The sequence below is a fragment of the Heterocephalus glaber genome, unplaced genomic scaffold, assembly GCF_053883595.1.
Source record: "Heterocephalus glaber isolate CG9 unplaced genomic scaffold, H.glaber_assembly_v1.0 deba00001572, whole genome shotgun sequence".
NCBI lineage: Eukaryota > Metazoa > Chordata > Mammalia > Rodentia > Bathyergidae > Heterocephalus > Heterocephalus glaber.
In genome coordinates, this window is record NW_028258357.1 from 14,748,146 (window position 1) to 14,763,110 (window position 14,965).

The 14,965-nt window shown below is 37.8% G+C and overlaps 1 protein-coding gene across 15 annotated transcripts in view; it reads left to right on the forward strand.

The window, feature by feature from the left end:
* The window catches only part of Cfap54 (cilia and flagella associated protein 54), a 338,714-nt gene that overhangs the window by 115,269 nt on the left and 208,480 nt on the right, over window positions 1-14,965 (forward strand). For all 15 annotated transcript variants that reach the window (XM_087192632.1, XM_087192626.1, XM_087192630.1 and 12 more), the window contains 3 exons: window positions 7,749-7,885; window positions 10,403-10,550; window positions 13,042-13,197. In XM_087192632.1, coding sequence (XP_087048758.1) covers window positions 7,749-7,885; window positions 10,403-10,550; window positions 13,042-13,197 — 441 coding nt within the window. The remainder of the gene's footprint in view (window positions 1-7,748; window positions 7,886-10,402; window positions 10,551-13,041; window positions 13,198-14,965) is intronic.

Here is a 14,965-nt window from a genome sequence, read left to right on the forward strand (position 1 = left end):
GATGCATACCATTGTCTACAAAGCTATACTTGTACTCATGATTACTTTCTTAGGATAAATTCACAGACAGGCACTTTCTAGGTCAATAAAGACAGACTTGAGTTCAAATTATAGCTCCTAACAGTAGCCATGTGATACTGAGGAAGGAATTTTCATCTGTGAGGTGGAAATAAAAATAGTACTACTATAATAGAAGTACCTCCCAGAGTAATATGAGTATTAAATGGAATTATGCATATCAAATGTTTCACAATCTCACTTGTTACACAGTAGACACCAAATAAATATTCTTAGTTATGGACATACTCATGAATTAATGAATTAATTTTTTGCTGAAATAACTGTTGTCTGATTTAAAACATGTCACCACTGATGAGGATACTAAAGTGACTCTTTAACCTAGGTCTTGAGCATCTAATTTTAAGGGTATTGTTGGCTGTAGAGCTTATGGTTATTCTAAATTATATCATATTTCTACCATGCTATTTTTTCTCATAATAGTTGATCAGTATTATATGCTTAGATCTCAGTGGCATTTTATATTATCATATTTTTCAAAGAAAATTAAATTGAGAGAATTGCTAGGATTTGTCTAGCATTGGTTTAGCATGTCATATCAGCTCATGGTATTCTGGTATTTAGATTTCTTTGGAACTTAATACATTCCCCAATTTGCAGTGATGGAGTTATTGTGAGGAACTGAATATTTCATCAAGGCCTAATTTTTCTCCAGAGAGTGGTTTGACTCTTGAATTCTGTTTGGTAGAACTTTCATTGAAAGTTAATAAAACTAAGTCCAAGCTATACTGCTGGGATAATGAAAAGTGTCATGAAGTAATGACCTGTAGTTCTTTATTAATAATATATTTGCAGTTATGTAGTTCATTTGTGACAGTTTATAGGCATTTAAAAAATAATGTTAAGTGGTTAAAGCAAAACTTTCTCATTTATAAAGCCCCCTTAATTTATAACTTAAGTTTAAGGTCTTAAATTCTAGCTTAATATACCTTTCTTTTGGAAGTGCAATCCAATTTTCATGAGGATGGTTAGTTTTTAGTTTCAGGACAGTTGTGTTCTTTAAAACATAGTATCATAAATATTTTATAGTAGAATATGGAGATATTTCAATAAATGTGTATGATTAACTTGGTTTTGGGAGTTTAGGTTGAACTTTTGCTCAACACTAGTCTAAAGTCATTAATAAAGTCAGGAGAATCTTTGACAGGTTTTTCCTTTAGCATAAAAAGCTAGAAATTTAATCTGTCTGGAAAATTTTTAAGGAATATTTTGGAATTGTATTCTTTTTATGACTATTTCTCTTCCCTTTTGGCTTTGTTTCTCTTTGTTATTCCTCTTTATGTTGGGAATGGCTAGATAAGGTGAGATAAAATATAGAAAAGTAGAAATCTGTGAGCGGGATTCTAGTCTTGAGTTTAGAGATAGTGATTTTAGAAAAGTTGTTTCATTCCATTTTTCATGTCCATAAAGTGGATGTAAGACCAAATACCATGTTCTGTTGGACTACTGAGTTCTCAAATCAAATAGTGGATGAGCACAGTGGTGTGCCAGGCATTCATAATTCGCTGTTCTGTTCATTATTAATGTGAGGTGATATGTCATTGTGGTTTTAACTGGCATTTCTCTGGTGATAAGTACACAGCAGAATAGTGTTTAGCCTTAAAGAACAGGAGTTGGTAGGTGAACCCAGAGGACCTTAAGTGAAATAAACCATAAGCCTGTCATGGATAGACAGATACTATATGATCTCACTTAAGTGTGGAACTTAAAAAAGTTAAGCTCATAGAAGTAGAGAGTAGAATGATAGCTGTCAGAGCCTGGGGTTGGGGGTAGATAAGGACAGGAAACATCTACAGTTGGTTGACGGATGGAAATTTACAGTTATGAGTATGTTTTGGTGGTCTGTTGTACAACTCGATGACTAGAGCTAATAATAATGTATTTAATATCTTAAAATAGCTAAAATGAGGATTTAAAAAAATTCATTAAGTTTAGTGGTACATTTTATTTATGCAATATGATGACATTCACCATTGGGAATTCATACCTTTACATGATATATCTTGGTTCTTATTTTTTCCCCATTCTCCTGCCCTTCCTTCAACCCCTCCACCCTTCCCTGTTTACAAAAACTTTGCTTCTGTTTTTTCCTTTTCTCATATTTATTCCTTTCCCTTCTTTCCTTTCCCCTACCCCTCCCACTTCCCCTTCCCATTTGGACCTTTTCTTCCTAATTCACATTATCTATTATACCTTTTAATCCTTATTTACACTTTCAGTTTCTCACACCAGAGAAAGTATTTGGTATTTACACATGTGCCTTATTTATTTCACTTAAGAGTATCGCCTCAATGTGCATCCATTTAGCTATAAATGTCTCTAATTTCTCATTCTTTATGGCTGAGTAGTACTCCATTTTATAAAAAAAAACTTCTTTATCCAGCCTCCAGTTGATGGGCACTTGGGCTGTTTCCAAGTTTTATCTGTTATAAACTGTGCCGCTATAAACATGGGTGCACATATATCGCTGTGGTATGATTCTTTTAATTCTTTGGGGAAGATCCCCAGCAGGGGAATAGCTGGGTCAAATGGGACCTCTAGTCCCAGTTCTTTGAGGTATCTCCACACTGATTTCCATAGTGGTTGCACCAGTCTGCACTCCCACCAAGAGTGGAGAAGGGTTCCTTTTCCCCACAGGCCCACCAACATCTTTTTTTTTTTTTTTTTTTGTACCAGGGATTGAACTCAAGACCTCATGCTTGCCAGGCAGGCACTATGCTGCTCAGCTAAATCCCAGGCCCTAAAAATGAGGGTTTTTAAATGTCCTCACCACAAAGAAATGGTATCTTAGATATGCTAATTAGCCTAATCTGATCACTCCACAATGTATATACATTTATCAAAGCATCATGTTCTGCCCTAAAAACATGTATGATTATTATTTGCCAATTAGAAAGAAAACAAAACTTCAAAAATTCATTATTCCACTCACTACAATAACTCTAGGAGGTGATATGATTACTTTCCTTTTCAAGTTAAGGAAACAGATTGCTGATCCTTTTCTTGCTAGTCCCACTATATTCTAGAAAGAGTGTGTCAAGCAAATTAAAAACTTTGCTCAGGGTTCCTTCCATAGCAGGCAGTCAGCCTGACACTTGGACTAGTGTATGTCTTTCCAGAGTCTGTCCAGCTCTAGGAAGTCAAGTATTGGATGCTTGCCATGTGCTAGCCTGTGTCCCGCCATCCTCTCTCTGCTCTCTGTCTTCTCTTTGGCCTCTTTCCCTTTCCTTCTACTCTGCACCTCTTTCCCTACCAGTTTTCTTTTGTTCTCAGCCTGGATTCACGTCAGTCAGCTGGTCATCCTGATGACCATCCATCTGTCAGCATTCACATGACTGGCAGGAACAAGGGAGATGTAGGCCATGCAGTCTTTCCACTTCATAGATCAATTCATTAGATCTCTTTGATTCATAAAAGTTTACATTTTGTTTATGACTTCAAACTTGAAAAAACCCCCAGAATTATAGGTAAAAGATAATGATCCCCTCTTCAAGAAGTTTCAGTTCTTTTTTCTTTCATCCTCTTAACTGAATATTATTACACTCTACTCATCTGTTTATTGATGAATTATTTACTCAGTGTCTATTTAGTTCCAGATTCTGTGCTATGTGTCATCTCTCCTTCCTGTGAAATGTCTTTCGTATTTATCTCATCACCACAACAATAGCCTTTGCTTAGGTAATTTTGACTTACCCATTCAGCCAAGATCCTGATGTAGCCAGGAACCACCCTGGTTTGGTTCTCTCTATACCTCTGCTTTTTTTTACTTTCTCTAAAGACTGACTTTCTCTGGGATGGGAATTTAGCTCAGTGGTTCCACTGCCTTCCTTGCAAGCACAAGGTCCCGAGTTCAATCCTTGGTACCAAAAAACAAACAAACAAACAAAAAGATTGACTTTCTTCCCTTTTGTATCTATGGGGTTCCTGAATTTTTATATGTTTCTTAATTTCAGCCACAGAGACCAGCTAGCCAGCCTTCTATGAATTTGTAATCAAGATTCTAGTCTTGATTGGGAAGAGTCTAATTGGCCCATCCCATGTAGTGAAGAGTGTGACCTCATTCTTGATGTTTAACCATTGACTTGCTTTTAAATCTTACCTTTTCTTTTTCCTTTGGTCACATATCTGGGAGGCTGATAAAAAGGCCTATGAACTCATCATCTCCTTTGGTGCCCTTGGAAATTTAAACCTTCAAGCTGGCGTGGACTTTCCCCAGTCCTACTCCGCAGCCCTTATAAAGGCCCAACCCACTTTCTCTGCTTTGCGCAAGCCAGTTCAGACATGCTTATGCCCTCCCAGCTCTCCCCAGGGATCCCCAGTGTAAGTGATGAGCTTTCTCTAAAACCTTCCTGTGTGCAGAATGTCACCCGCCTTGACCTCAGAACCAAACCTTGGGTGGTGGCCCATCTTGCTTTGAAAAGGGGCTATAAAATATTCACTTGGAGTCAAGAACTCACCCTGGGCCATTTGACTATGTTACAGTACAGAGCAACAGCCAAGCTTCCTCCTCTGTGGGAAGTGGAAAGTTATCAGGAAAGGAGGATTTGTAAATTTATCGAGCACAGCATTTTTTGAGTGCTTACTCTGTGCCTGGCATTATTCCAGGTTAGTGATCCTAAAACTTGAGTGTGCAGCAGAATGACTTGCAGTGCTGTTTACATAGGGAGATGAGAATTTTGTGTTTCTGACAAGTTTGTAGATGATGCTCATGGCCCAGGGATCATACTTTAAGAGCTGCAGTTCTCAACAAAGTGGGCAAAATATGTTAGGAGATAGGAAACAATAAACGCAGTCAATAATAAAACCTATCTAGTATGTCAGAAGATGACAAGTCCTATGGAAAAAGTAGAGTACAAACAGGGAAGTTGGAGGTGCGAAATGGATGAATGGAAGATAGATTACAATACTAGATAGAGAGATTAAGGAGGGTGAGATTTGAGCCGAGGCTTGAAGGAGCTGAGGGACAGATCTCTATGGGAAGAACATTCTGAAGAAGGAGTGGCTAGAACAAAAGCCCCAGGGTGTTCAGAAGTGAATCCTCTGTCTGGTAAACAGCAGGAAGGCCAGTACAGCCCTGGCCAAAGGACCCTTGGAGAAGGAAAGGATGGGTCAGAAATGTGTGAGATGAGTGGTTTATGGTACAGGGAATGGATGGTGCAAAGATTTCCAGGCCAATAGGAGGACTTTGGCTTTTACCTTGATCTTGAGCCGTGATGTGACATAATGTGAGTTATGTTCTTAAAGGTTTACCCTGGTTGCTAAGTTGGGAACAGGCTCTGAGGGGTGAAGGAGAAAGTACAATTTCTTGCTTCTGTCCAATGAGAGAGGCAGGTGGCTTGGCCAGTGAGATGGTGGTCATTGTGATGAAAAGTGGTCAGATCCTGGATATGTTTTAAAGAAAGAGCTAATGAGAGTTCTTGATGGAAAAAATACAAAGTGAAAGGTGAAAGATGAGTCTAAGGGATTCGCTGACCATTTGAAAGGATAGAATTGACATTGAATTGGGGAAGGCTGTGGATGGTGTAGATTTGGGGAAGAGGCCATCAGAAGTTCAATCTAGAGCAGGCTGGGTAGGATAATGAGGTAAGATGTATGAATCTGGAGTTTGGGAGAGAAGTTTGAGAAGGAGAAAGATTTATTAAAACTATGGGACTGAGTGGTATCACTAAGGAAATGAGTGTAGACAAAAAAGGAGAGAGTCAAAGACTGAATGAACCCCAACACATATCAATATCAAGAAAGTGAGAAAGAGAGGAGAAACTAGCAAAAGCAACCAAAAAGGAATGTGGTCTTTGAAGTAAAAAGAGAACCTTGAGTTCTGGAAGCCAAGTGAAAGTCCCATATGAAGGAGGTGGAGGTATTTCTTGTTCTTAATTATTTCATTAGTCTTTTATACTTTGTTCTCATTTTAATTTCACTCTCCCTCTTAAAATTTATTTTGCGCAACACTACCAGCCATCTGTGAACATGCTCATGTCATGGCATTCCTCTGTTAAAAACCCACAAGGCCTCTCGAGTTTATAAGCCTTAGTGTTCATCATGACATCTTTTCTTGTTTTGCAACATCCATTAACTGAATCAATAACATTAGTTTTGGAAGGATATACAGTATTTTAAGATGGAAGAAGAGTCAATTCCAGATTCATCAGTCTTCTTACACATCATCTGTTATTTTTTCATGGTAAATCTTAGAATTCCATGGCGTGACAGCCTAGTTCAACTCTTATGTGACAGATGCAATCTAGAGAAACCCATTATTCACCAGTCTAAGAGTTGGCTCTATTACTTTTACTATATATGAAATTTTCACTTGATAGGACTCTATCAGGTTGTGTATAAAAACTCAACTTCTCATTGCCTCCAGTTTTCTCATCTGCAACAGAAGGAGAGTGATAGAGTTCGCATCACACAGCTGTAATGAGTCAGTATAACAATGCATGTAAAGCGCTTAGTCTGGTGCTTGGCATGTGAGCATGTTCTGCCTGACTCTCGTGGCCCACAGACAGAAATCATGACCTACTTCAATCTCCCCACCATATTGCCCATTTTTCTTCAAATTCAGACCCATTTCTGCAGTCTCTCCTACCTCTCAGCTTCTGTCTAACCTGTGTTACTCAGCTCTGTGTCTCCCTTGAAGGCTTCATTCTCCTTTTCTAAAGCCTTCACAATGATTATGTTATTCTTTGTATCTTTTCCAAGGTTTCATGTGGTTTGTGGCTTTACCTTGATTCCAGTTAAATGGAGTATGAACCTATTCCTAATCTTTGAAGAAGCTACCCCTCTAGTGCTTAGCACAGAATAGAAACTTCGTAAAAGCTTACTGGTTGGTTGATTATTAATAACTGTTTGGTAGATTAGAAAAATTCTGGCCTTTGAGTGGAAAAATATTCCAGTAACATGTCATTTACATGCTTAATTCAGTTAATTTATTTATACACTCTTCTTTACCTGTTTCCATAAAGGATTTGAAGCAGCACGTAACCCATTTAGTTACATTTCATACTGTTATATGTGTATTTAAATAGAATAATCTTTGGAATTATATTTAAATAAGTATATTTTACCAAAAGGAATAGGTAAGCTGATGACTTTTTTTCTCCTGAGCTTCTAATTGTCATCAGTGGAATAATTTATTTTGCCTAACATTGAATTTGTTGAACTTGAAAGGTCATGACTTCTTAGAAAGCATTTCTGCTTTATTCTTTACTCTTTTCAGTGGTGAACTCTTGCACAAAAGCTCTGAGAGTGTGAGTCAAAACAGGAAAAGAAAGAAGTATATCTCACATATTGAGTTTGGGAAATCTGATTGTTTCTCTTGGAACAGATTGTTCATTATAACAGTATCTATAATAAATGGAGTGTACTGCTGGGATAGATGAAAATGAAATTAATTTGGCTCAGATGTGATCTTTGTTTTGCTTATGAGGATTTGAAACATCCTTACAGAGTTTCAAATTTCCATGCAATTTAGAAATAAAAGGGATTTTGAAATGTGTCTGTCTCCCTTGCTGGTGGCTGTTGTTCCCTCATTGTAGCTCTGTCGAGCAGAGTAGCAAATGTGAGTAAGTATTATGAAATTTGCATGTGATAGGGCCCTATCAGGATGCTTGACTAAAATATGAATTTCCCAAATACAAATTTCGCATGAGATCATATTATTTTTGTTGCAGGTTGCCTATCAGATTGGCCACTATGAGTTGGCTAAGAATGTTTTCTCACCAGTTTGGGATTATTTTGTTGCTTCTCCATCTCAGGATGAACAATCCTATGTTTGTTTAAGTAATGTGATGATGATTACACAGAGAAGGTAATCAGATGTATTATTTTAAGATATCCATTAATGTACATTACTAAAAATGTAGATGTTAGGTCGGTGAAGATGAGAATTTAAAATTTTTAATTTCATGATAAGGTAGCCCTTGTAAACCTATTTCTATCAGAATTATAATAGGAGTGTATACATTCCTCTCTCTTGAGGCCTTGCTAGAGTCATAGAAAACAGTGAAGGGATGTACATGAAGGTTATGGACTAAAAATACCAAATAGGAACCAAAATGGGATCAGCTATGGTAGATAATACAAATATTCTCTGGAGACTTTTATAACAGAGCAAGGTCAGATTGAGACGAAGGTCGGGTAATGTTGAATGGGTGGTTGTTAGGGTTACAGTACAAAGGCTTTTCCTTTGCTTTAGAGACTCCCAGGATTAAACCATCAGCAACTACAAATAGGCTGGAGGAAGCCGTGTGAAGCTTCAGGCTGTCTTTTGACCTTACTGATGTTTTTCTTTAAAGGAACAAAGTTTAAAAGCAGTCTCCAAAATGACCATTAGTATAATTTCAGGCTGATGCAACAAAAAATTCAAAGCAAGAATCTCCCTCATTTGTTAATGCCTGAAATTTCCTTAATAAGAAGACTAAACCGGTCGCTTCTCAAAGATAATGAGCTTAAAAATACAAATGATGGTTGAAGCAAGGTATTGATAATGCATATTTGCATTACATGTTTCATTCCATTTTGATTAAGCAATTACAGAGTTAGTGTTTACCACATGCAAGAATGCTGGGTTCTGTGGGGAAGGACCTGAGTGGCATTTTAAAAGTGGGAGAAATAGGACTTGGATTTTATATCACTGGTGGGTTAAGAGAGCAAGAAGTAAAAGTGACTGGGATTCCTATTGTTGATGGACTGGTAAGCCTGTGACATTTACTAAGGGGACAAGAGAGGTGGCACCTGTATTTGGAGGAAGATAATGAATTTGATTGTGAGTATATTTTGACTTTGGATGCCTTTGTGGATAGGTGATACCGGTGGATGCATTTAGATAGTGCTGACATTCAAGAGGGAGTCTAGGCTAGAGGTAGGGATTTGGAAATAGTCCATGAGGTCATCATTAAAACCTTGAAAAGGAGCACTGTTTCTCAGGGAATGACTGTTTAGCAGAAAAGATAAAAGTCTGGGACAAACCCTGAGCACTGCTTACATTTAAGGGGCTGAAGCAAGAGATGGAACCAAGGAAGGATATCAAAAAGGAGCTGCCCAAGAAATAAAAATCCAGGAAAACGTATTGCCAAGGAATTTAAAGTTAGCACTCAGGAGGCCTTGGTAAATTCAAATGAGCTGTTTCTATGAGGAGAGGGACCTGAAATCATTTTGCAGTTGGCTAAGGAATAAATGAAAATGGAGAATGAGAACAAGCAAAGACAAGTCACGGGAAGCTAGGTGGTAAAGAGAGGAGGGAAGCAACAGAAGCTTGAAAGAGAAGACAGATTAGGAGAAGAATTTTGGAGAATGAAGGGTAGGGAGCCAGTGGAGAGGGAGGGACTAAATATATAAGAAAATTCAGAAGATTAAGATACTATGATGGTAGAGCTAGGAGGGTATCAGAACATGCAGGGTAGAGACCGGTGGTTGGGAGGGGGGTTAGAATATTTTCTATCAGCATTTGAACAAAAAGACATGGGGGAAATAGATGTGTTATTCAGAAACACTAATGATCCAGCTGATATCATAAACACGAATTTGCAGGGAAGCTGAGCACCTTAGTGGCTAAGGGCTCCATTGATTCATCTTTATATTCTAGGGCCTAGAATGATGCCTTGCACACAGTAGGCATTCAGCAAATGCTAATTTGAATGAAAGAATGAATGAAAAAGTGAATAAGTGATTATTGTGGCGGGGATAGAAAAATAAGACAGTGACATCTCTGCAAGGTCAGGCAAATTGATCATTGCATGAAATAAATAGGAAACAGAACTTAAAGTGCTAGAAAGGTTACTTTTGGAAAGACTGAGCAGGATAGGGAAGGAAATGGAGCCGGAAGTAGTAGATTGGACTAATTGCATGAGTCAAGGTGCTGGAGGTCACCTGGAAGGACAAGAAGAAATTTCAGTATGAGTTATAGCATCTTAGAAAAGATAATTAGAAATAATCCAAGAGTTATTAAGTCTTTGTTTCTTTAATCATAGCTGAGTTTGCTGTAAAATGACCCTGATTTTCAGAAAGTTCATGACTGAAATATTGGACTTGTTTTTCAGTCCTACAGTGATTTTGTTGATTGATTGAAAATAGCTGTATGTATAAGAACAGAAATCTTTCACACTAGCTATTTTTTGTATTTGTAATATTTCAGCAGCTTAACTTTCTTAGTTGTGGACTTGTTAAGGATAATCTTAAATTTCAATTTAAACAGCTGTATAAGAATAGTTATTTCATACATTTTTGTTGCTGTTGTAAATACCGAGAGAGCTGAATCTAAAAAGCTGGATTCACAGACCAAGTAAGTCTTACATTCTACCTATAATATCATTTACTTCTTTTGCAGATTACATTCAGATATTTTGGCAGAGACTTCTTCAATCCTCTTATACCTTTTTCTAAGAAATATCTTTGTAACAAGTGACATTAAAATTACAGAAGAAAATCTTTTCTGTGATAATATTAAAGGCAATGAAATTTTCCCCGCTCAGCAAGTAAGTGTAACAAAGTGACTAAAAACATGTCGGTTTCACTATATTTGCTTCTCGTTCTTTCAAGGTTATGTTCTTTGGGATTTTGTATCCTGTCTCGTGAAGAGGCTGAGAGGCCATTGCATGAATATGTTGTTTTATTTGATATTTTTGGTAGGCTTCCCATGCCCGAGTTCATGTTTTCTTTTTCTCTTTTTTAAATTTATCTTTTTCCTTGTGTACAAGAATAGTATATATTTCAGAATTCAAGACCATGTAATGATTAAAGTGAAATGCATGGTAATTCTAGAACCTGTAAGAACACTATGATTTCATTTTCACACAATTTCTCTAATTTTCAAAAGTCTGCACCTTGATCTACTTGCTGTTCTGCAAGTTGCCTTTTTAACATTTGTCTTTGTTTTGAGATGGTTGTGCTGTATAGTTCAGGCTGACTTCGAACTTGCCAACTTGCTGCTTCAGGAGTGTGGCACCATGGCCAGCAGCAACACTTTTATATCCTGGACATATTTCCAATGCTTGTATAGGTCAATCTGCCACCTGCTTTTAATTACAGTATTGCATTCCTGTGCAGAGGCAGGAATTTAACTATTTGCTATTGATGGATTCCCAGGGTGATTATAAACTTCACTCTATGTACTTCTGCAGCTCTCTATACTCTTACTATTTTTTTTTGGCTTTTTTGAAACAAGGTCTCATTATATGGTTAAGCTGGCCTTGAACTCACTATGTAGCCCAGGCTGGCCTTGAACTCGAGGCAATCCTCCTGCCTCAGCCTCCCAAGTGCTGAGATTACAGGCATGCACCCCACACTCAGCCTAATACTCTTTTAATAATAACCCCACATTATTTTTTCATTCTGTCTCTTCATTCTTTCCCTTTCCTTGCATACTTACCATAGATGTGGAAGTTTTAACTTTTTTTTCACAGTTGCCTTTTCCTGTTCCTCCATTAATTGATTAATTAATTAATTGTTACATGAATCCAGGCAAGTTTCTGGGGATATGAAAGTGGAAAGAAATGACCTTTTCTCAGTACAAGTTCACAGTCCTCTAGCCCCAAACACTCAACAACCATCACACTGCTCCTCCTGTCACCAGACAGGGTCAGAGGAGGTCCCCCCAACGAAGAGATGAGAACCTCAACTTGCCTGCCAAATATGTTCTTGACTCTCATCACAGAAAAAAGAATTCCCATGACCCAGTGGGAGGCATAGGCAGATTTATTAGGCAGAGTTAGAAAAGAAGGCAGCAGAGGAGGAGGACTCCAGCTTGAGCAGCTGGAGGGAGCTCCCTCTGGTGCTGAGGGTTGGAATGGCCCCTCACAAAGGCTGGAGGCCAGCTCTTGCGGATTAACTGAGGTGGGTCAGGTTCCAGTTGGTCATTATGTGCTTGTGGGTTTAGCAGCTCTGGAGGAACCCTTACGGCTGGAGGGGCAGTTTGGTTCCTATGAAATGACTGTGCTGAGTGGGGTGATCTCATTCTGGGGAGCTATGTGAGGCTCTGCTCTCCCTAGAGTCGAAGTGATTGTAGGTGTTGCTCCAGGGGAGTCTGGACCTGGATGCTGTTCAAACTGGCAATTAGATGTCCCTGGAATTCTGAAAGTTATTTTATTTACTCTTATCTTGGTGCCCTCAGTCTTGAAGGAGAATGAAATAGACTAGGTAAATTTAGAGCAAATAAACCTTGTGAAATAGATACTCCATGAGTGATTAACATGCCTATGTGCAAAGTGGAGCAAGGCTCTGACCCAAAGTTTTATGTTAATGAGATAAAATTTTGAGTTCCTTGTTTCTTTTTGCCTATTTTCATTTATTCTATTCTACCTCACCTCTACATTGCATTCAGTTTCTTTTTTCATCATATCCAGTCGGAAAATAGAGGCAATTTAAAAGTTCTTCAGTGAATTCCAGAATGCTAGACTATTACTCTAGTAAAAACCAGTTGTATAGAAATTTCTGATTACCATACGTACAGTTTGCTCTGTGCATAATGTTGTATAAGAACTTAGAAAAATAATGAATTTTTTCCTCATGTAAAGGAAAAGAGAAGAAAGGATTCTTATGCCTTTTAAAGTTGCATTTAATCTGAAAACCGTAACTTTACATTTTACTGTCATTTCTATTTAAGTAGTAAATAATGGAAGATTAGTTTGGTTTACTGAAAACTTACCATATTTTTTGTTATAATTTAAGCTTTTGAAAACTAGATTTGTTTTCTAACATTAAAATAGTGTATAGGCAAGATTTTATCTTACTAGCATGATTAGTGCTATTTGTATTGTTTTACAAGAAATTCAGATTTGGTTTTAAGATTGTGTTATTTACACATGACATTATTGCTGAGTCATTTGTGAATTTCGATTTTCTTCATACCAACATCCATGTTGTTGGTGAGCCACAAAGATCACATTTCCTACCCTTTCTTCTCCTTAGAGACTCATTGAGTTAAGCGCCTGATGTTCAGTTCGAGTAACAAGGCCTGTTTCTTTACAGATTGCTAGACTGATGGAATGTGAGAGGGTATTAGTAGCCTTGGAACTTAGCACCTTCCTCAATGATTCCAGTTATGCCCTTCAAGCTGTGACTCAATGCTATGGCCTTCTTGCTCCTATAATATATCACAATATTGCTTTGGTACCTGTTGTACAGGTAAGGTTTTCTTCCACCCCCACATAAAGGTCTTTTTTTTTTACAAAGGCAATTCAGTGATTCATTTTAGGAAAGAAAAACAGTATATCTCTTGTAAAGAACAAAGTAGGTCAAGAGTAAGTGTTATGAAATTTCAGACATTAACTGGAGAACATTTTAATATATTTTATGTCTTGGAAAATATAAATAGGAATAGAAGATGTGTTTCTTTGAAAACATTCAGCCCTGTTGCTGTCCACGGTTAAATATTATTAAAGCATATCATTAAAGCCATCATCAGGGCAAAATATAGAGAATGAGAATAACCTAGCATACTATACTTGATAGTAGAGGGATTGGGATTTGTAGAAAGGGTTGCTGAGATCTGGCTGAAGGAACTATATTTATTACACAGTGGTGCCCCAGATCATGAACTTCATTCCACAATTCTGGTTGTGAACCAAATCAAATTTTCCCATAAGGTTCAATGGTACCCGAGGCAGAGCTGGTGAACTGAAGCAAAATTTTGCCCAATGCTGAACAGAAGAATTTGTGAACTGAGGCATTACTGTGTATGCTTTTAAATAAATCCCTGTAAACTTAGAGGTTTGAAAGAATAACCACGTATATCTCACAGTTTCCATGGATCAGGAGACTGGATGCAGTTTAATTGGGTCTTGTGTTTTATATCTTACCAGGGTAAGTCAAGGTGTTGGCCAGGGGTGTGCTTTTATGTAAGGCTTATCTAAGTTCTTTTCCAAGATCCTTGGTTGAGTTGTCGTTCTCATTCAATAGGAGGAGAATGGACATTTTTAACTGTAATTTTTTTTTTTTTGGTACTGGGGATTGAACTCGGGTCATTGTGCTTGCAAGGCAGGCAGCAGAACCACTGAGCTAAATCCCCAGCCCAAGAATGGACATTTTTAATAAGTGGTGACCAACACCAGATTATTCAGCTGAAAGAAGGTAGAGTTTGATTTCTGTATGATATTTGTGTGCAAGATAAAGAAGACACATTTAGGAGAAACAAAATCCCAGGAGGTGACCTGTGCAGTGCAAGGTTTGGAGTGAGACAAAACTTCTACAAACAACAAGAAACCTTTGTGTGACAAAAGGGACCATAACAAAGATTATGGAGAACTTAATGGATTTGGGGAAAATAATCCAAAACTGATGAAGGGTAAAAAAAAATCTTGCCAATTGACAGTAACCTAATAGAAAAATGGTTATAGGCTATGAATAAGTAGATGCTAGGAGAGCAAATCCAAGTAGCAGAGAAACATATGAAAAGATGCTCAAACTACATAATAGCATTGATTTGGAGGGACACTGTATCCTAGAGGATGTGCCTTACCCTCTTTTTCCAACATGCATATTTTTGTATTTAATCCATTCTTCTTCTTCTTCTTTTTTTTTGGTATTGGGGATCGAACCTTGCACTTGCGAGGCAGTTGCAGTGCCACTGAGCTAAATCCCCTGCTGCCTTACCCTCTTATCCTCAGTACTCGTGAAGCTGGGGGTTCAGTCTCCACTCAAAGTTGTCACCTGAGTATGTGCAAGGGGTTTATGGTGGCAAAAAAGCTGGCAATGCAAACAAGAAACAGTAGTGCCAGACTGTAAGACACCAGCCATTAAAGAGTGCAGTGTGAGGCAAGAGTTGATTAAATTCTGGGTGGTCCACACCAAGGGATAGCATACAGCTATTAGCGACAGTAAGTTAGAGCTGTTCCTATAGCTTTGGAGGAACTTTTCAGAAGACAGAGTTGAAAGAGAAATGCAGAATTCAGAG